Source organism: Mastomys coucha, unplaced genomic scaffold, assembly GCF_008632895.1.
Source record: "Mastomys coucha isolate ucsf_1 unplaced genomic scaffold, UCSF_Mcou_1 pScaffold20, whole genome shotgun sequence".
NCBI lineage: Eukaryota > Metazoa > Chordata > Mammalia > Rodentia > Muridae > Mastomys > Mastomys coucha.
The window spans coordinates 49,462,623-49,484,675 of record NW_022196903.1 but is presented as its reverse complement, the minus strand read 5'-3'; the positions used below and the strand labels follow the sequence as shown (position 1 = coordinate 49,484,675).

Sequence of the window (22,053 nt, the reverse complement as noted above, 5' to 3'; positions counted from 1 at the left end):
ACCAGACCAAACATCTATACAACCTAATGAACTTATAAACCAATGGTTCTGAACCTTCCTAATGCTGAGACCCTTTGAAACAGTTCCTCATGTTGTGGTGACCCCAACCATAAAATTATTTTTGTGCTACTTCATAATTGTAATGCTGCTTTTGTTATAAATTGTGGTGTAAATATCTGATATGTAGGATGTCTGAAAGGGTCATTTGACTCCAAAGGGATCGAGACCCACAGGTTGAGAACCACTGTTACATTGTTAGGATTAAGTTTGGATGAAGATATAAATATGTCTTATTTTGGATATGATTCTGCAATGGATTATTTTTGGTTTCAGTGGTGGATCAGTGAGTAAAATATAAACAATACTGAAAGTGTAAAATTTAATGGGGAGGGTCACAGTATCCATGTGAATGTCAATTTTAAGTGAAAAGCACAAATCTAAGGGCAACTGAAGGTGACAGAGAGGAAGCAGGGAGATCTGCGATACGATGACACAGACGTGGTACAAAATTCCAGAGCTAGCCCTCCACAGACACTGCAGGATATGAATTCCAGAGCTAGCCCTCCACAGACTCTGCATGGTGTGAATTCCAGAGCTAGCCCTCCACAGACTCTGCATGGTGTGAATTCCAGAGCTAGCCCCTCACAGACACTGCAGGGTATGAATTCCAGAGCTAGCATTCCGTAGACCCCTGCCTGGGGCACTTGGGATGTTCAGGGGAGATGTGCTCCAGGTAAGTCTACAGAACTGGAGAGTAGGGACAGAGAAGCTGTATTTGGTAGATAATGATTGCTGTGAGAGTTATCAAGATCTTCGATAGTATCAATTGCAGGAGTAGATAATGGCTGACCTGAAGTTATTTAAGTTGACATCTCTTCCCTGGCTCATATACAGCCATTGCAATAAGAATGGTATGACAAATCCCTTGACCCTGGCCTCTTCTTGGAGGGGTGCACAGTCTGTACCTAGAGTTCAGGTCAAGTTCAAAGTCTGGTCCCAGCTTTAAACTGGCTAAACCTAATCTTCCATACCAAACAAGTCCTATGAGTGATGCCTGAGCCCCAATGTGAACTGGGGAGCTATGGATACTGTTGATCAAAACCTCACACATGGCAAGGTTCTAGGGCAGCCATTCTCAGAGCATGGCCTCCACAGAAACACTGCCCAGGAGCCTGCTAGGAAGGCAAATTCACCCCCCCACACACACACACACGGTACACAGGGTTGGCCCACAGTCTACCTCAGCACAGCAGGTGGAGCATACAGCAGAGAATACACTGCTGCACAGCTGGAGATCGCCTTCCGCACATGCTCTGGCTCTTCCAGCTGTTGCTGTTCGCGGCATCATTTCTTGCACTGTCCTTGCTTGTCCTCTGTGCTTGGCTGCCAGCTTCCTGAGCAGCTCCTGGAAGAGCAGGCTATTTATATTTCACATGCTATTTCAAGTGTCTGTGAAACTGTGGCTGAATATTCAAAGAATATAGCTGCTCCTCATCTGCATACCCTGGTCCTTTTGTGCTTTCCATCCACATGTGAGCTCCAAGAGACAGAACTGAGTGACAACCTCGGTTTAATAGACAGAGTCTTCAGGGTAAAGGTATAATTTGCATGTGCTTCTTAGAATGTGTAGGAATGTAAGGATTAAGCAACACTTGTTATAATTCATTCTTAGTGGTAAAAGCCAAGCTTTGTCTGTTCCCTTGTCTCTCTTCCTCCCCCTCCTTCTTCCTTCCTTCCTTCTTTTCTTTCTTCCTTTCTTATGTATCTCTGAATAGTCCTCCCCCCCAACCCCCAACACTGAGAGGCATGTCAACACACACACATACACACATAGTCTTGCTTCTTAGTGACTACGGATCCAAATACCAAGCAGTGGGCAAGGGCTAACATTAAAATAGGGGGTCATTTTTTGGAAGTCAGAGTGTCTCTTACACCTGGAATCCATTAAATCCAAGGTCTATTTGTCCTGATGATGTCTTTTGGCCTCTATCATGATGAGGCCCAGGAGGCATATGGGTCCCATTAATTAGATAGAGCATGCTAATACCTTATAATCAGCTAGAAGTGGGGCTGGGTGGCAGCCCTAAATTGTGGCTTTCCCAACACCTGTGGTGTAAAGATGCTGAAGGATTAGCAGCTAGCTCAGAATCCCCCAAGTTTAACCTCTGTTCTCCAAGAAGGTGGGATGCCGGCTGTATCCAGAGAGTGCTGCTTTCTAGTTATGCACTGTGCCTGACCCTTATAGTCTGGTTTCATCCTCTTCTTTTTCTGCAGAGTCCCCCACCCTTCATTTCCCATGTCTGTGTGTGCAGTGTGCATGCATGTGGAGGCCCAAGGTCCAGAATCTTCTTATATCACTTTGCCCCTTCATTCTTTTAGGGAGGGTCTCTCAACAAGATCCAGAGCTTTCTGGTAGAGCTAGCCTTACCAGCCAGCTTACTCTGGGTTTTCCTCTGTCTTTGAATTCCCAGGGAGCTGAAATCAGAGGTGAGCACCCAGCATTTCATGGTATCTGAGCTCTGGTCCTCTGAGCCATCTGCAGACTGACTTTTCCTATGTCTAGTTGAGTTTGGCATTGGCACTAAACCTGACCAGTCTCATTGTTTCAGAACATCTTGTCATTATAAACACAATCCATCAGCTGCTCCTCGTGTCAGAAATCTCAGATCTTGAAAGAAAATTGAGGTAAAGTTGGACAGGTATGTGTGGGGTTTTTTTGGTAGGTTCTTAGTGAATGTGGGAGCTCACAGGTGGTGGGAAAGGAGAAGCCCTGGTACAGTTAAAGTCAATTTTCCTAACTGTCTCAGGAATCTTGCTTTATATGTGCTATTTTGTTTAATACTCATAACAACCCAAAGAGCTAGGTTTTCTAATTCCTTATGGTAGCTGAGCAAACTGGAAATCAGGGAAGTTAAGTGGCTTGCCCAGCACCCCAGGGCTAGAAGGTGGCTGGACTTGGAATACCAGGGTACCAGTTCTCTTCAGATTAGATCGTGCTTCACTTCTTCCAGTCAGACAGAACACTGAAATTGAAAGGAGTCAAAAGGTCTCCTGTCAGCAGATGAAATGGCAGCAGATTCAGTTTTAGACTGAGTTGGCGTTTGTTCCTGATGCGGGAACCTGGGCAGCCTTCACTCTGGAGAGCAGAAAGCTCCCAGAAGACAAGAGTGAAGCACGGGCTTTTATAGAGTAGAGATGGAGAAACAGAATAACATGGGGAAGAAAAAAAGAAACCCATTAGCATGAGGTGACTTCAGGTTACTTTTTTGTAAGGGTTACAGCTACAGGGATGTCCTTATGCTGACTCAGGCAGACTAGAATCTATTACTCATTAAAGAGGGGTAAGAGTGGAATATTCCTGTTCCCAAAAGCTCCAGTTATGAGATTTTTAGCTTCAGTTTGGTCTGGACTGGCCAGCTGAAGCCTGTTGTAAGAACTCGATACAAATCAATGACCTTCCCTAAATTTTAAAGTTCAAGTCCACACAGCACATAACATTCACTTACCACTTTTCTTAGTCCATGTGGAAAGCTGCAACAAAGTCATAAAGGCCTGGGAGGTTTAAATGACAGATATTTTGTATTTCGGTTTGAGAGGCTTGGAAGTTCGAGATCACAGTGCCAACAGGTCCCATCTAAGGTACAGAAGGCCAGAGGACAGAGAGGGCAACCTTTTGTGTCTCTTTGCTAAGGACCCTGATCTCAACACAGACTCCATCCTCATGGCCTAACCACTTCCCAAAGCTCTAATTGTCCTACACAGGAGAAGCGGCTTCAGCACTTGAAGATGGGCACAAACTTTCTGTTCTTAGCCTTATCCTGAGTCCCGGGCCCTTGCTAAAGGCTGAGAATCTTCTAAATGTCCAAAAGACTACAAACCAGAGGGACTGTGAGGATGTGTTGGTAGGAAGGGGTAAGGTAATTTGCAAGAGAGTCCTCTGAGAACAGAGTCCTCTGGGGGTGGTCTACCAATTATTTTCATTACTTCCTCCAGAAATGCAGTGGTTTGCTAAACTCAATCCAGTTTTCACCTAGTTCTTATTTGGGGTATAGAGGGGAGCTTCTTGTGATCTACAGTCACAGATATAGCAAAGCTCAGTGGGCAGATTTCTAAACCAAAGTGTGGGTGCTGTTTGATGAGGTCCTTTCAGGCCATGAGCCTCATTTCTTTCCTCTCACAAAACCAAGAACTGAATTCAGGAGCATCTAACTCTCAGAGCCAGAACAACTTGGTCAAAGCACTTTGGAAAGATGTAGATGTTTGAATGAGACTAGCTTGGGTCCTTCCAACCCATCTCTGTCCTGGTCTGCATTAGGCTAAGGTATAGCCACTAAGTCAACTTGGGCACTGGGTCAGAAACATGTTCTTTTCATTTGGAAAATATGCATAGAACCCATCTAGAGGTGAGAATGGGTGGGTACAGCTTGAAAACATGCCTTAGGTCTGAGTGATATCTTCCTGTCCATTGACTTGGGATTCATCTGTACCTCTTGAGCTCAGGAGGAGTGGGTGAAGTCCCAGTGTCCTTACCTGCCTTGTACTCTGCAGTGGGTAATCCTATCCTTATCCCATGGCTGGGAGGCCAGGTGGGAATGGTCATGTGAAATAAACGCATAGATAGCATTTAACCCGTGTGTTGATCTGAGGAGCAGTGAAGTCAGAATCCTACCTGCATTTTGGGATGGAGGAAAAGTACAGGAACAGAAGTTGGGTGGGATTCCAGCAGCCAGGACATCAGCCATGCACACTAGAATCTACAGAACAGGAATTCTCCAGAGATTATTACACTAGCCATTGTCTCATGCTCCTGAAATATGTTCCTGTGGGTCATATTTCATCCTGCAGAGGCCTGGGGTCACATGAGGCATTGTGACAAAAGACCCTGGAAAAGACTTTGTTCCAAATCTTTGAGGTGTTCCTTCTTTTAAGAGATGATGGCTTCGACACAGGGAAATCTACTTCATGTAGATTTCAGTGAGAATATTCTCTTTATTCATGCTAGAGAGAGAATGTGCTGCCTTTGAGAGAGGGAGTTCTCAGACAATAGTTTGAAGCCCAGCTACTTGTTTGTGAATTCCATGGCTCAGGATTTTCTCTTATTACTCATTTAAGGCTCAACATTGTAAATTATGGCTCTGTAATCAAGTCTTCCTAAATAAGCTTAAAAGGAGCCTGTGAAGTGAACTGGTAGAAAATGCTTTGACCATGAACATAAGCCAATTACAGGGCTCAGTCTATAGCTTGCAGCTGTATTATCCTTTCTTCTCCATGACAGCACATGGGATATGCCTTAAGACATGTTCGGTGGAGAGATTTTAAATAGTCATTACTTCTCAAGTCATGAATTTATCAAGGACAGGTTACGTCTCTACCTGAGTAGCTCTGCCACTTGCTCTAAGATGTGAGCACCTATGAGCTGAATAATAGTCCAATTGAAAGGATGAATAAATGAACGATATGTATTTCAGCTTGAGAAACAGTTGGTAGGGTGTGCTCATTGCCAGTATGAGGACAAACAACTATAAAGGTCACATGACTAAGATCATATTGCTGTTGAGTGGCATAACAGGAGCTGGAGCTAGGTCCCGTGCTCTGAGTGTCTGGACCACAGCACCCCACCTGCTGAAGTTGATTGTTTACTAGCATGGCTCTACTGTTAGGGTGTGTGTGTGTTTATGTTTATTATCTTATAACACCCTGGTGACCTTGACGTGTTTTATAGATGCTATAAAGCCGAAATTCACATCTATTATGCAAGCTGACCAAGGTCACACAGAAGGAAGTGTCTATACTCTCCTTGACAGACTTATTCACTGATAGGGCTGAAGAAAGAAGATGTCTGGATCACTTTAGACAGAGCCTATTTTCTTTTGGTAGTTGATGCTGTAAAGAGCATCAGTTGACACAGCCTGATGTGTAGGAGGATAGGATGTAGAAAAAAACCCAATCATATATAACCTGTTCTTAGGGAGATCTCTGAGCAAATTATTGCCCAGAGGACAATGGCTGGCAACCAAACACTTAGAACCAGTTTTCTCAGTCTACTATAGGATGCTGAAACAAGACACCATAAATGAGATCATTAACAGAAATGTGTTGTGCATAGTTTTTGAAACAAGGAAGTCCAAGATCCAGGTACCAGTGTTTAATGTCTAATGTGGATGCATTCTGATTCATACACAGAACCTATTTACCATGTCCTCCAATGGTGAAAGGAGGCAAGGCAGCTCTCCGAGGAGGCCTCTTTTATAAAGGACACTATTGACACTCAGGGCAGTGCCATTGTCAATGACTTCATCGTCTCCCAAAGACCCACTGCCTAATACCATCTCCTTGGTGCTAGGTTTTTAACATGAACTTTGAAGAGACACAAATAGGTTAACAGTATCCAAGATACCCACCATAGAATAATCGTTGATCTAAGCTAGGGAGATTTCCTTTTTCTTAGGCAGTAGTCAGGAGGGAGCTGGACAATTATACGGGACATATGGTCAGCTAAGAGCAAGAAGGGGCTGATCTTCCAGTATGGAAAGTGCAGCCACTGGCCCCTGATATTTCTATTCTTATAAAAGACAATCAAATCTAAAGACAGCAGAACACATTTCTACAGTTTTTAACTGGATGTGTTAAGAGAGGCATTCTGAGTTAAAGTTCTATTAAGCAGTTCGCACATTGGTCTGAATATTTAACGCGTTTGTACATATTGGCATGTTTCCTCACTTAACTTTGTTCCAACCTTCCCTTGTTATGGTAATGATCATGTGACCCGAAATGATGGAGGTATGCTTATGATTTCCTTCAGGCTTGGCTTAGAACGAGGGACAACAGCTAAAGAAGCCTTAGACATCATTGTTTCTTTATTGGATGAGCACGGACAAGGTGGAAATTATTATGAAGATGCACACTCCTGCCACAGCTTCCAAAGTGCATATCTGCTGGTGGATCGCGATGAAGCCTGGGTGCTGGAGACCGTAGGGAAGTATTGGGCTGCTGAGAGAATCACAGGTGAGGGGGTAAAGGATAAAGAGTTTTGATGATAGGACACACTGAGGTGATGTTGGTCAGACATGCTGGGCTGGCCCAGAAGAGCTGTGGTGCTGTGGTACATCCTCTATGCATCTCCCTTCAGGCTTAGGCATGCCTTTCACTTTCAGATACCTTGCTTGCAGAGGTATATCTGGAGTCTCCTGAAGGGACATCAAGACTCAGAAAGTATATGTCTGATTCTTTACATTTCCTTTTTGCTTTTTGGACATATCTAGTTTTGACTATAAACCATGACAATGGGTTAGACAAGAGAATGAGGAGTCTTGGATCAAAACAAATCAACAAATCCCTTGTCACTTGCAACTCCACAGCTGCTTAAGCTTAGACCATCCTCTAAAATAGAAACTTGGATCTGTGAGCACTATTGAGTGCCACTGGGTGCCAACCAGGTCACATGTCTGAGACTCCATTCCTCGGAGGGCATCCTGGACTTGGCCATCTACATGAGAAGTACCCCCCTGGTTCATGTTACTTCTTGTTTCTAGTTCAGTGCCGAGACAGTGTACCACCATTCCAGGGCTCTCCCCTCAGATTACCAATGGGATAGAGTCCTAGAATTGGCTAAAGGGCTTCTGAAAGTCCTGCATAACTCCAAAGAAGACTGGTCATTGGCAGTCCCCTTGCACTCCTTTCGACAAGCTGATAAATACACACCATGTGCATCAACATTCTCTCTGACCAAGTTTCAGGCTAGTAGGTCAATATTGTCCTGTTCTTGAGCCTCTACACCACTGCATACTTTTGTTCAGCTGAGTTTACTATGAAGTTTTACCAGTTAATTATGAAAGATATTAGGTATGCAATCTGTTTGCTGCTCCAGTTTTTAGATAATCAGAACCAAATCTGACCTTAGCCAGATCTTGACAGTCACTGGGAGTCAAACCCAGTTTTGTGGACAGGTTCCAGTAATGGAGGCTTCCCCATGATTAGTGCATGTTCTATGCACAAAGTTACCCTGCTGAGAACAAGAGGGTAGACCAGTTCCCTATGTGTGTGTAGACTGTGTCCTCTCATTCTCATATGATGTGGAACAAGCTAGCAGAGCCATCAGCGAGTTTTCCTACCTCCATAATCCCAGCATCTATCTTTCAGGGTCTGTGCATGATTCCCTGGTCTTGAGCATTTGTAGAACAAAAGACCCTCCCTCCCCAACCCCAGACCTCCAGCTCCCCCCCACTACAGGAACTTAAAACTCCTTTACACAAACCTCCCTAAGACAAAGTGATGCTATCAAATGGCTCTCCCACGAAAGCAGATGGGCTGGGCTTCAAAGCAGTCCAGTTGCTTTTAAGTAGAATCTAAGACTTTTTGATCTGTAACTACATTCTGAAGCAGGGCTTCCTTCAAAGCATCGCTTATAAAGGTCCATCTCTACAAAATGAGTGTTGTTTTTCACTAAACATTTTTTTCAAACAACCATTTTTTTCCCTCATCTGTTTCATGTTCTTTGACCCCAACAGCACTAGATTGATGTCGGTGGGAGTTATTGAACTCTATCCTCTCAGTTCTGATTCTTAAAAAAAAACAAGAGTGTACTACAAACCGGCCCTCTAGGAAAATAACCTCAGTGGAGTACTCAAGTACTTTCTTTGACTAGCTTAGTATGAATGGTCTCAATATCGCTTTTTTGGGGGGATCATAACAGTTTTCTGTTACTTAATTAGATTTTTACATTAGCGATACCCTTTGGGAGAAAAATGAATGATGAATGACCAGAGCCTCTCAGTCAGGAGTGCATAGTTTGGAGGTACAAATCATCAAAGCAAGGGATCCTGGGAAAATGGCTCAGCTGATCTGGCTTCAGGGCACCTGGATTCAGGCTGTAATGGTTCTACTGTAGTGGGATTCAGGCAGATAGAGCTCTGAGGCAGCCTCTTCTTTCCTTCTTACTTCATTCTCCAAGAGTGTGGAGGCTCAGCATGCTCCTTGGCAGCAGCCTCTGTGAACAGTCCTTCTGAGTGAGCAATGGTAACCTAGCCTCTGCAGTCAACAGCACCTCGAAGCTTAGAGACCAAGTCACCCTTTGCCTGTCTGGGGGTGAGGGGGAGAGGGTGGCAGAAGTGTTCTTCCAGGTAGGAGAGAGTGTTCCTGGGGAGGAGGAGCCTGTGAATGTTGTGGAGTATCCCCAGCGAGGAGTCAGACATAGATCCCGAGTCTCCTGAGAAGTTCTTCCCAAGACCTGTTCAATTTCCCTGTAACTGTGCATGCTTAGAATTTATTCAGTCAGAATGAAGGACTTCGAGTGTTTCATTTTGTTTGTGAACTTAAGATCAGTAAATCTGACATCCATCTAAGCTGTTATAATGTCTGACAGACAGGCTGAATCTTTTTGGATGTCTCCTGGAGTGAGGATCAAGGATTTTATATTTCTCCCTTCAGAAATGGAACTGATTCCTCCCTGTAGTCTTGGGTTTCCTCCACTAACCATGCATCAAACTCTTTGCAGAGGGAGTGAGGAGCATTTGCAATCATCTTTCACTCACTACTAAGATGGACGAAGAACACCCAGAACTCAGGACTTATGCTCAGAGTCAAGGCTGGTGGACGGGAGAGGATGAATTCAATTTTGCCCAGGTTTTTTCTCCAGCCGATGACCATTTGGATGGCTGTGCAGGCAAAGACAGCTTAGAAAAGCAAGAAGGTAAGTTAACTTGCTCCAAACTTTGGAGGGTGGACAAAGAGGAGGGGTAGAGAATAAGCCTTGTATGTTAAACACAAACTTGTACTTTGCTTTCCTGGTGTGTTTACATGCAGCTTCTACAACTTGTAGGAACCTGTACAGGTTTCTTATTTCTACTGATGCTGAACACTGCTATTATCATGTGATCCTTTGTGATACTGGAGTCTTCTCTATAACTCCAGAAACTTAGAAGAACCCTTCTTCTCCTACTAAGCCTGCAAGATAAGCCTTCTACATATTTGAAGTCTTCTCACTGTACCTGAGTTTACTTTTTTCCATGAACTTCTACATTGGACTGTTGAACTGAGTTCTCCCTATAACCTGTTTGTGGCATAAAGCAATGCCACACATTACTAAATTCTGATTAAGAATCTATATTTCGGTAAATGTACTAAAATGAATTGCTCTTTGTTTATATACATGAACAGATACACCTCCAGGCCAATAATGGTCACATTTTCTATTTGCTAGTTCTACATACATATCTATCAATCAAAGCATTGAGCATTTAGAACTAATGGCTGCGACGTATATCCTCTAGCAGCAGCTTCTTTTGTAAATAAAGTTTTATTGGAAAATAGTCATACTATGTTAGTCAGTTTTCTTATCACTGTAATAAAATTCCTAAGATAAAAATACTTATCAGGAGGAAAAGTTTACTTTGAGTTATAGGTTCAGAAATTTTTGAATCAGTTGCTCTGTTGCTTTTGGGTCTGAAATGGAAACAGGCATCATGGTAGCTGAAACATGTTGAGGAAGCTGCTTACCTCACGATGGCCAGGAAGCAATGGGGGTGGGGCAGAGTCCCAATATCTCCTCAAGGCCACGCCCCCAAGGAGCCCATCTTCCTTATTTTATTAGGCCCTTCACAATAGTAACATAGCCCGAGGGCCGAACCTTCAGCATGGCATTTGGAGGACACACCAGGTTCAAACTCAGCACAAACCCGTTTCATTGGGAACTGCCTATGGCCAACTTTGTTCTATAATGGTGAAGCCGAGAAGTTGATGTGGGGAAAGTGTAGTGGAGAACACATGGTCCAAGGCTTAAAATATCTTCTACCTGGTTTTTTAAGAAACTGTTTTCTGACTTCCGATGTAAAATAATGTTTTGGGACTTTCACCTATAGCAAAACCAAACAAACAAAACAACAAACAACAACAAAAAAACCCAAGCAAATAAACAACAAAACACAAAAGCTTGCTATATAGAATGGTGTGGAAGTATTCATTTTTAAGTGGGAACTTCATGAAAAAGTTATGAAAGTTTTAAGCTAAAACAAATCTAGTGATGAAATTATTGAGTTTACCCTGTTCAAACATCAACCCTAAATCTGCACTGGTTAGCAGGAAGCAGAGGGTGGAGGAGAATGTTATAACTCTAGGGGGCGCCACCTGCACAGTCCAGACTGGGAAACTTGGGGGCCAGAGGGTGGGGACTGGGAGAAGCAAAGGACAGAAATAAAAGGCAGATGAGAGAGATATTGCCAACACGTAAGAGACAGGTTCAATATGGTAGGAACTCATGAGACAAGAAGTTGGGACATGGGGTAGGTGAAGAGATAAAAAAAATGCTAATATTTTGTGTGAAATGTAAACAGAGATTTGCAGGGAGGATTTGCACTGTAGTGAAGAATCTTCTCCTTGTTTGATTTCATCTTTGTGCACACAGACTAAGAGTGGGGCTGTGAGCTCGCATGCTTGTTTTTGGTATTTTAGAGGCTGGTTTTGAGAAAGAGTGACTCTATTGAAACCTGGGCTCCACCCATAGCTGGCCAGCTGCTTCTCCACACAGCTACCATGTTTTGTTTTGTTTTGTTTTGTTTTGTTTTGTTTTGTTTTGTTTTGTTTTGTTTGAGAAAGGTTTTCTTGTAGCTCAGGCTGGCCTGAAACTAACACTGTAGCTTAGGATGGCCTCAGCTTAGTGCTCCCCCTGCCTCCTGAATGAAGGGATTATAGGCATGAGCCCTTCATTCCCACATTCAGCTGCAAGACTGTTTTATAGAATCATAACTAGAGGAGAACCTGTGGGAATGGGATTGTGTGCAGTCAAGGACATAATCCACTCATGTGAATTTAGAGTGAGGAGTCCGGAAGGCTGAGTACTCTAAGTGCTGCTGCATATGGCTCACCCTGCAGAGTGGTCCTTCTTCAGACAGTACACTTACCCTGAACGGCAAAGAGGCATGAGGGTGAGAGTTGTGGAGGGCCAATACAGACCCCACACAGTTACGTGTTTGTGTCTGTTCAGTTATTGTACGAGCTGAGATAGAGGTAAAGTTGTAACAAAGAGATCTAAATGAACACGGCTTACGGAAATGGAAGCCATTGCTTTCTCATAGCGGCATCTATGTGGAAAGAGACAGTTCAGGGCTGGAGACTTTTCTGCTCAACACTGGGCTGCGGTTTGTGAATCACTCGTTGGCCTCACCCAGCTAGCAGGAAGGCAGAAGGAAAAAGTGAAGAATGGAACACAGAGATGCACACACACCATTTCTGCTCATCTCCCATTGGCCAGAGTTTATCATGTGGCCAGACCTAGTCATCAGAGCAATTACATTCGGTAGTTGAGAAGTTACATTCTCAGGTATGATTTCAGGAGATTTATTAGTAAAAAGTGACAAGAAGTGAATCAGGCTTGGTTGGCAGTCTTCACAGTTATACATGGTCATATTTTCTCATCTTTTCTCTCTCTCTCAGAAAGCATCACTGTGCAGACGATGATCAACATCTTACGAGACAAAGCCAGTGGCGTTTGCATAGATTCTGAGTCTTTCCTCACCACAGCCAGCATAGTGTCTGTCCTGCCTCAGAACAGAAGTTCACCGTGCATCCACTACTTCACTGGGACCCCAGATCCTTCCAGGTTCGTCTAAAACATGTCACGTGGGCAGAAAGTATATGCCCCGACCATGCCCTTCCCTTGGATACTTAAGTGACATTTCTCAGTTCTTAGCCTGGGGTACTTGGGTGAAACTACATAGTGTTCATTCCAAGAATGACACCCAGTTATTGTTACTGAGTATAGGATCATGGGCCAAGCGTGGTGTTATAGGTGAAGATACAAAAATGCATAAAACACAGTAAGAGGCAGATACAGGGATGCCCAAGGTCTACAAAAAGCCATTTCTTGTGAGTTAATGGGCAAAATGGTCCAGGGATAATACAGATGGATGCACCTGCTACTTTTTTGACATTGTGTATGGGAAGCTTCTTTTTACCCACTTCAGCAGGAAGGCAGTACTGCACAGTATTGTGGGCACACCCTCTAGGAGGGACAGCCAGGTTTGGAGTCCTCACTCTACCACCCAGCAGTTGCATAAGTACTTTGCCTCACTAACTCTTATAGTTACAATGGGACAACCCTGGCCCTGCCTTTGTGTTGTTGAGAAGACGAAGCGAGACAAACTAATAACTCACAGTAGGCTTAGCAATTATTTATAAAGAGCATCTTTTTTTTTGTGCCAGGAAGACAGCAGCCCTTCTCCCTGGAAGCATCCAGGCATGCAGTCACAGGTCGTGTCGCTTAGAACCAACCAGCCAAAGGTTCCTAAACCTGCACACATGAGGACCAGTCTGAAAAGTACAGATGCCTTGACCCATGCCTACCCCAACAGAATGTGAGAGGTGATCCCCAGAACCTATCATCCCGGGGAAACTTCCAGGCGACTCTCTAGCATTTTCAGGTTGATGGAAACCCTGAGCACTCTTTGAATGGCCATGGTTAAGCTGTTAGATTTGCTCCTGAAGAGCCCACTGCTGTTGATTTTCAGGCCTGCTGTGGCCGAAACATTTTCCTCCTACAGTGTCAGGAATATGAAGCTATGGCTGCACCTTCCTCCTTTCCTAGAGACTGTTTCAGATGACTGAAGCACCTCATTGACCACTTAGCTTTATTTTTAAACTATTATCAACACCAATAGATACTTCTGACAATGCACAGTTTAAGTAGTTCTTTTACAGCCCATTGACAAATTGCCAGGCACTTACTACATATGAAATATTGTGCTTTTGAGTAATTAGGGATGGCATGTGTACATGGAAAAGGGTGGTATAGATGAGATGCTGAGGGCCAGAACCTCACAGGGGGAGGAAGGAAGCCCTAGATGCAGTGGAAAGGTGGGATTCAGTAGGCAGAAAACCAAAATAACCTTCTAAGTAGGCATGGCCTTTCCTCCCCTCCCCTTCCCTTCCCTTCCCTTCTCTTTCTTCCTTCCTTTCCTTCTCTCTCTCCCTGTTTCCCTTCCCTACCTTCCTCTCCCTCCTCCTCTTGCCTAGTCCCTTCCCTCACTTTGTCTTCTCTTCCCTCTTCTCCTCTTTCCTAATCCTCCTCTTCCCTTTCCTCTCCATCAGTCTCCCACATCACAGGCAGGCCTGAAGCACCGGAACTGGCTGGGTGTGCAGCTTCCTGCATATGAGGCTGGAGATTAGGTTTTTGCCAGTCCCTCCCCGACCTCCTACTCACCAAGCTTAGCCATCCTCATGGTCTTGCTGCTGGTCCTCCCAGTGTCTTTCACTCTGCAGTATTCCTGGCAGCCTCTCTGGATGATCCTCCCCCACTCCATCTGCTCAGTTTTGATTTTTATCTCCACCTTCCTCCATGTCTTGGCCTAGGAGGTCCCGTTTTTTCTTCACACCTCTTTGCACCTAGTCCCCTTCTTATAGGTTAAGACTTGCCTCCCAAGGGCTCCGTGGACCTACAGAAGCTGTGAGAGTTCTGTTTCACAGTCTGGAGTGTTCTGCCAAGGTGGGCAGACATTACTCTGTAAGGAAACTTTTAATAGTGGGTTTGACTGGACCACACTCCATTGCCCTGTCTGGAGGTCCCATTCTAACTTTGCTTAGGCTATGAAACTTATCCTCACCAGAATACTCAGAGAAAGGGATACAATTGCCCAGGTTGAAGCAGGCTGCTTAATCCAATTTCAGAAGTGAATTGTGAAATTGCCTTTGGTACTAAATGGAAACTTGAAAGTAGTTTTAAAAGAAAATTATTCATGGTTAAATTAATTGGAAAGACCTTGTAGAAGATTATAGTCCTTTGAGAAGACAGTTCAGTTTTGTCTTCTGTGGTGAAATGGGCCATGCCGCTCTCTGTGACTCAGAACTGCAGTTAGTTCTCATTCTGTGCTTCTCTGTAATTGGGCATGCTGAACATTCTGTCTTTTGTCAGCAGGCAGTGTAATTACCTGCCCCTGGGTTTTTTCAGGTAATAAATTAGGGTGATCTCAGCTGACTTATGCTACTACTGAAATGTAGCGCTGTTTCAAGATGCTGATTGCTGAGCAGTAGACTCTGATTATGAGATACAAATTGCTCCACCTGGTCCATATCATGATCAATGGGCAGGCTCTGCACGCTTGGGTACCTCCCTAGCATGTTCTACACATTAATTTAAAGATCTTGGAAAGCTGGCTTTCACCTCTATCTCTTCCCTTCATTCCTTCATCCTCTGTGCCCCCTCTTCTCATGTACCAGGCACCGCGGAAATTAGAGAGTGAAAGAAAATGCATTTGAGTGCTTGAGGGAAAGAAGACAAAGGCCTTTTAATCATGTTTCCTGAGGAGACAAATTCTGCCACATTACTCCTCTGTCGAGTCAGCAGGCTCCTTTACTGATAGAGTGGGGCTGGTTGGCTTTGGGGAACCGGATCTGACCTGCAGGCGCCATTTCCTGAGAAAGTATTTCTTATTGATGCCCCACAGGTGTCACAGGTTTGGAGAATATTTAGAGAGGAACCTTGGTTCTTTCAGACTGTTGAGTATAGAGTTTTACAGTCTGTGGCAGCTGGAGTTCCTGTGTTCGCTCATCTCTGCCAGCCCATGCGCTGTGATGTCTTTGGACGTTCTAAACCGGCTAAAAAGAGAGTGTTCACACCACAGAAATGGGCAAACATCACAATCAGAACTCATTTCTCAGATAGGAGGTAGAGTTGTTAGACCAGGGCAGCACTGAGAGGCCCTTGCATGGAGGCAAACCTACACAGGTTCAAGTTATAGTATTGGGAAGCCGACAGGGAGAAGATAGTGATGTTAACTGGCGAGATCACACCGAGAGATAGAAGAAATAGCGTCCCTCATGGATTGGGTCGGATTGTATCATCTGGGTTACTGTCAACTGCACAGGATACCTATTTGTTCCTAGAGGAAGTCACTACAAGAGGCCTTTGGTGCACAGGGCACATCAGCACAGATATACATGGGCTAGAGGGCACTGGACCAAATGGTACCCATGCCCTGTTCAGTTTCATTCTCAGACCCTCCTATGCCAGTCCCCTCCTCTTGCCCTCTTCCACTTCTGACCTTCCAAATGCCTCCAAGCTTCTGGCTCTAGACTATTGTCTGCACGGTCATCCTGTGCTCCATAAGTGCAGCTCTCCTTCCCAGTGCTCCTATACAGTGCTCCTTCTCGGTACTCCTGAACAATGCTCTTTCCCAGTGCTCCTCCTGTACACTGCTCTTTCCCAGTGCTCCTGTCCAGTGCTTCTGTCCAGTGTTCCTTTCCAGTGCTCCTGTACAATATCCCTTGCCAATGCTCTTCCCTAGTGCTCCTGTACAGTGCTCTTTCTCAGTGCTCCTGTACAGTGCTCTTTCCCAGTGCTCCTCCTGTACATTGCTCTTTCCAAGTGTTCCTGTATAATGTCCCTTTCAGTGTTCCTATACAATGTCTCTTTCCAATGTTCTTCCCCAGTGCTTCTGTGCATTGCTTTTTCACAGTGATCCTGTACAGTGCTCTTCCCCAGTGCTCCTGTGCAATGTCTCTTTTCAGTACTCTTCCCTAGTGCTCCTGTATAATGCAAGCTCCTTCCAAGAGCGGCTCTGCTCTCAGCTGAATGTAAGATTAGAGTGACGTTGCCATATGGACACAGATGAGCCGTTCCGTATAGTGCCTACATTTTTGGAGAAACTGGTTATTCTAGGCTAGCTGCCCCCTCACCCCCACCCCCTCAGGGTCATGATTGAGAAGATTCATTTAAGCTACAGCCTTTGCATTGTTCCTTTCTGTGTCTCTTGTCCCTCAGGGATTTTGGTCACAAGATCCGCCCAGCATAGCCGCTTGGGGAGTGTCTTATCTTCAGCAAGAACAGAAGGGTGTTTGAGGTCAGACTGTTCTCTGGCCAGATATGTATAAAAGCTAAGTAGAAGATTTAGAATGGGAAGTGGTGGGAGATGCTGACTTCACATTTATTTAGAAGATATGAATTTAGCCACTTAGTTGGAATCTAACTTTGCACAAAGCACTGGCCTCTGTGAGCCTCAGTCATATCATGTGTAAAATGGGGCCTTCCCTCCTACCTGGAGCAGTGTGGCCCTCAGGAACAGTGGAGCGATGTGGCCTGAACCAGTGGCTGGGATGAATGGCCCTGACTCAGAGAGGCAGTTTCAGTTTTGACACCACCTAGATATATGACCTTGGTCAAGTCATTTCTTGTCTGTGGACATTAATTAATACTCATATAGGTACATTGAAGAAGTTGCTGTCTGAGATTCAGTTTTGGAAAGATGCCTGGGTGTGCCCTTATCTATTTAGAATCAAAGATGTGCTTTGCACTAAAAATTGTCAAAAACATGAGAATGTTTCAAGCTGCTAAGTACCTCACATTTCCTTTGTAGAACATAGGCCAGAAATACAGATGATTAAACATATTTGACAAATATTTCTTCAGTCATCATTTAAACAACCATTTAGTTTCGGTTTATTACTAGTAATGATTCCTACAATTTATAATGACCATCATTATATATTTTTATTATTTACATAATTTATATAGTTTCAAGTTTACCTTCAGCCACAAATTGATATCTCATATGTTTTAGCAGTTGAGGATGTTAGTGTTTTTTTAACAGACCATAAAAGGAATCTGGGAAGCTTTGGTTGTATCAAATATGATGAGTACTTGCTCAAATTTAGTGTTTAATTTTCAAATAGAAAGAGTAGTTGAGAAGACTAAACAGATGCTGCCCTTTGCCCTAGAGAAGTTTCCTGGCACCTTACATCAGTTAGAGAAGTTCACATGCAGCAGGTAGTGAGGGAGACTGACGTTATACTGAGCTGCTACATGTTACTCCATTTCCCCCTATGTATAAGATACAGAAGATAAAGACTATGGGTGGCCTGAACTTACTGAAGTTGGAATCACAAGTTTTCAAGCCCCATAGACATAGACATACCAGAACAGGTACCACAGCCATCACTTCTGTCCACTTGAGAAGCAGAGCAAAACCACTGGCCTCACATCTGATGTGGAGAGGGTACACACTGCCATTCCCAGCCTCCGTCCAATTGCTTGCCCTCCTGTTCTCACTTGGTTTAGAGCTGCTGCAATGCCCTGCCTGGTCCTTGGCAGGGTCCTCCCCAGCGATCAGTGTATTGGAGCACAGTATGCAAGGCAGGGCTCTCTGCAAAGAAATCTCTCTCCCTTTTAGGGTTTTGGTGGACTGGGGAGGTAGATGAACATCCCATGCCCTGGGGCTGGTGAGAATGGGGGAAAATCTTCCCAAGGAGCCTTCACTCAGCCCCTCAGCAGTTTTATGACTATAGCTTCCTGCTGCAAGGCCTCATCACTCAGGCTGTCTGTCACTGGCTCTGCTTGGTACTGTCCTGAGCCTCGGAGTGTTTGCATTCTGTGTGCAGAAGGGTCCCTGTACCAGCCAGAGTGGACTGCTGTAGCACGTGCCCTGACTCTAGCCATCTAAGAGCTGCTTGCCCTGCGGGCCAGGGCAGTGCTTACTGAGATGACAACTGTGTGCTACCCGATGTCAACGATCTAATGCCTGTGGTGTTGCACATACACTTCTTCCTCCATCTTCCTCCCTTTTCCCATGTGAGGTAATCAAAATCGGTCTAGCCAGCTTGCAGCTTTGTAGTAACTCCTCTTTCACACCCACCAGTCAACAGTAGAGAAAAGCAAAGATCTATTTGCAAAAGGCTGCAGGAAGCAGAAGTATGTTCCTTCTGTCGCTCTCCTCTCTTCCAGGATTTCCTTTAGTAATGGCTGAGGAACAAGGACCCTGCGGACGCCTAGTCTGACTTGTGTTCTACTGTCTGGCAGATATTCTATGCAAATATATGCCTATGTATATAGTCTATGCCCCACATGCATGCAGTGCCTGCAGAGGCCAGGAGATGGCACCTGTTCTCCTGAACTTGTGAACTTCCATGTGGGCACTGGGAATTGAATCCAGGTCCTCTGCAAGAGCAATGGTGCTCATAACTGCTGAGCCATCTTTCCATTCCATTCGTTTCCTCATTTTAAATTAATTCATTGAGAATTTCAGGTAGATGCATATATGCATCACCTGAGAGGACAGGAGAGTTCCAGACACCTGTCCTTATTCAGCACCACTGGCTCTCCTGACTCCAGTGCTTTCAGGTTAAATGAACCTGGGCCTGATCAGTATTTCTCCCTCTTGAGTTTTCTTTCCTCCTGTGGCCTCGGAAAATGAATCTAGAAGCCATTTATCAGCACCATGCCCATGCAGTGTCCCTCAGTCTTAGATAGAATGAATCCCCTCAGGCCATGCTGAATGCAGATTCTGATTCAACGGGACAGGGCCAAGTCCAGGGTTCGGAGAGATGTTGGTGGTATGAATCCAGGGACGTGGGCCATGTCTTGGTAGCAAGGGTGACTGGTTCATGGTCCTTTTCAAGTCATATCATCCATAACAGTTTGTGTGGCCCATGACAAGGGAGCTCTGGCTGCATATATTCCATATATTCCAGAGCTAAGGAAGTTAAAGTGTCAGCTTACTTTTAACTCCCTCATGGCTTCTTGAAATGGGCCCATTGAGAGAAGAAAAGGTATAAGCCACACAGACCCATCAAAGTCCCATTGAGCATGCAGGCTCCATGTTCTCCTGTTATTATTATAAGTGGCCACTTGGTGTCTGCCAGAATTGCCCCTCTGTCCAAGCAGTGTGTAGAGAGTGGAGGGGAAGAATAAGGCTTTCTTCCAGCTTTTAGTCAGTTGTGAGTGTCTCTCACCTATTATGGCTCTTCATACGTCTGACTTCTCTTCAGTGTGTATGTGTACTTGTATGATATGTACTCAGTATGCACAAGTACATGTGAGCATGCACCTGGACTGAGCTTTTCCTCTGAGATATCCACTCATTCTGCCAGGAGAATGGGAGTCAAACAGCAGGAGGCATCGGGCACCTGCTCTGGTCAGCACTAGCTCTCGGACACCCAGGCTTCTGTTTATTTGGTCATATCCCCTCAGGGGCCTCTGGGCTTAGCTGATATAATCTCAGTCTATGAGATACTTCAAAGATTTTTCAAGAAGGTAGACCCTTAAGATCAAAATCAAAAACCATCGTCTTCCCAGGAGAGAAATGGGCAGCCCTCTTTTCCATTCAAATATATGGCTTATTCTGCCCTGTCCTGGAACACTGTCTACTTATACCTTCTTTGCCAAAAAAGAGGCTTCTCAGATCACCTTCCTAGAGCAGCAAAAGTCTGTTTCAACAGCAGCCTTCATAAACGGCTGTTGGTGTTACTGAAATGGTAACTAAATGTGCCGCTCTGGGTCTCCTGGCCTGCACTTGCCTGCCTTACTAGGCTCAACACTGGGAACCCCAGGCATGAAGCTCAGTCTGCCTGACACAGCTCTCCTTTCTCTCCAGGTCCATATTCAAGCCTTTCATCTTTGTCGATGATGTAAAACTTGTCCCCAAAGCCCAGTCACCCTGTTTTGGTGACGATGATCCAGCCAAAAAGGAACCTCGGTTCCAGGAGAAGCCAGACCGCCGGCATGAGCTGTACAAGGCACATGAGTGGGCACGTGCTGTCATCGAGAGTGACCAGGTGAGCCGGAAGGAGGTTGAGGGAGGATGGTGGGGGTCAGTGAGAAAGGAGACAGCCAGGTGGCTGGCACTCGTACCTCTCTCCTCTCTAGCCTGACTGGTCTCTTTCAGAAAGACAATGCAGATGTTAACCTTCCTACCAACCTCCCTGAAACCTCTACGTTTACTGTCACTCTGAATCCAGAAGGCTGGCAATCTCTTTGTTATCTACTGTTAATCTTGGAGTGTCGGAGATGCACAATCTAAAATCTTTGTGTACTTTTTTGGGGGTGAAAAACTGTACTGTGTGGAATTGGTCATACGCCATTTCTAAACGGTAACTGTCCCTAGTGTGGTGTGAACTTAGGGTATCACAGGATGAGTGTGCAAAACAGCTGCACACTCAACTGCATTCAAAAGGTGGCTTGTAGGCTGCGTACTCTATCACAATCCAACCACAGATTTTCAAGTTCCAAGGTTTTGTTTTTGTTTTAAATAACCCCACAGAGTACAACTGTTGTGCCTGAAAAAGCTTTGGTTAATAAAGTTAGGACACATCAGTTCAGTGAGCACCCAGTAGATGCCCACAGGAGCCATCAGTGGTGAATCTTCACCGATGTGGTTGCCAGGTACTCCCCGGCTTCCCCGCCCCATGCATCACAGCTCTTCATAGGTCTAAGCTGTCCTGAAGGAAAGAACTGTCTCCAGATAAGTTGGTACACATACTTCATTTTCCTTCTTAGATTTATATTTATCCCCATGTCTCTGTGCACATGGCTGCAGGTGCCCAAGGAAGTCAGAGGCATCGGGCACTCCCCTGTTGCTGGAGTTACAGGCAGTTATAAGAGGCACTCAACGTGAACTCAGGTCTTCTGCAAGAGCACTAAGTACTCCTAACTGCTGAGCCATCTCTCTGCCCCGACTTTATTATATTTAGCATTGTGGTTATCTAAAAAGGATTTTAAAAGGCAATGACTTGGACTGGAGGGATGTCTGGGTAAGCTTGCCATGCCAGTGTGAGCTGGGATCCGGGCTGGGATCCTCAATACCGACATAAAAGGCTGGTCACGGCTGTACAAGTCTGTACCACAACCATAGTGCTGTGGGATACAGAGAAAAGTGGATTGTCTGGCGTCTTAGTTACCAGCCTAGATCCAGACTCACTGACAGGCCATGATTTGAGTTAATCAGGTGGAGCAGGACACCTGACATCCTCTTCTGGCCTCTGCTTGCATGCATATAACATGTATATGTATAGGTGTGTATGTCTGTACATATGCATGTACACCGCACATACATAAAGCACACTGTTTTACTTTGTTTTCTGTTGCTGTGGTAGATACCATGACCAAAAACAGCTTTAGAGGAAAGCTTTTATTTGGCTTACATCTGCATTAGAATCCACCATTGAGGGAAGCCATGGCAGAAGCTCGAAGCAAGAGCCAGGAGACAGAAACTGAAGCAGAGGCCATGAAGGAATGCTGCTTACTGGCTTGCCTCCCATGCTTGCTCAGCCTGCATTTTTAATATACTCCATGACCAT

At 44.9% G+C, this 22,053-nt stretch overlaps 1 protein-coding gene across 1 annotated transcript in view; it reads left to right on the top strand.

The window, feature by feature from the left end:
• Scrn1 (secernin 1) overlaps positions 1-22,053 on the top strand; it is a 63,522-nt gene that overhangs the window by 36,424 nt on the left and 5,045 nt on the right. Inside the window, exons 4-7 of the mRNA XM_031381968.1 lie at positions 6,803-7,005; positions 9,494-9,688; positions 12,427-12,592; positions 20,352-20,532. Of these exons, the coding sequence (XP_031237828.1) occupies positions 6,803-7,005; positions 9,494-9,688; positions 12,427-12,592; positions 20,352-20,532 (745 nt within the window). The remainder of the gene's footprint in view (positions 1-6,802; positions 7,006-9,493; positions 9,689-12,426; positions 12,593-20,351; positions 20,533-22,053) is intronic.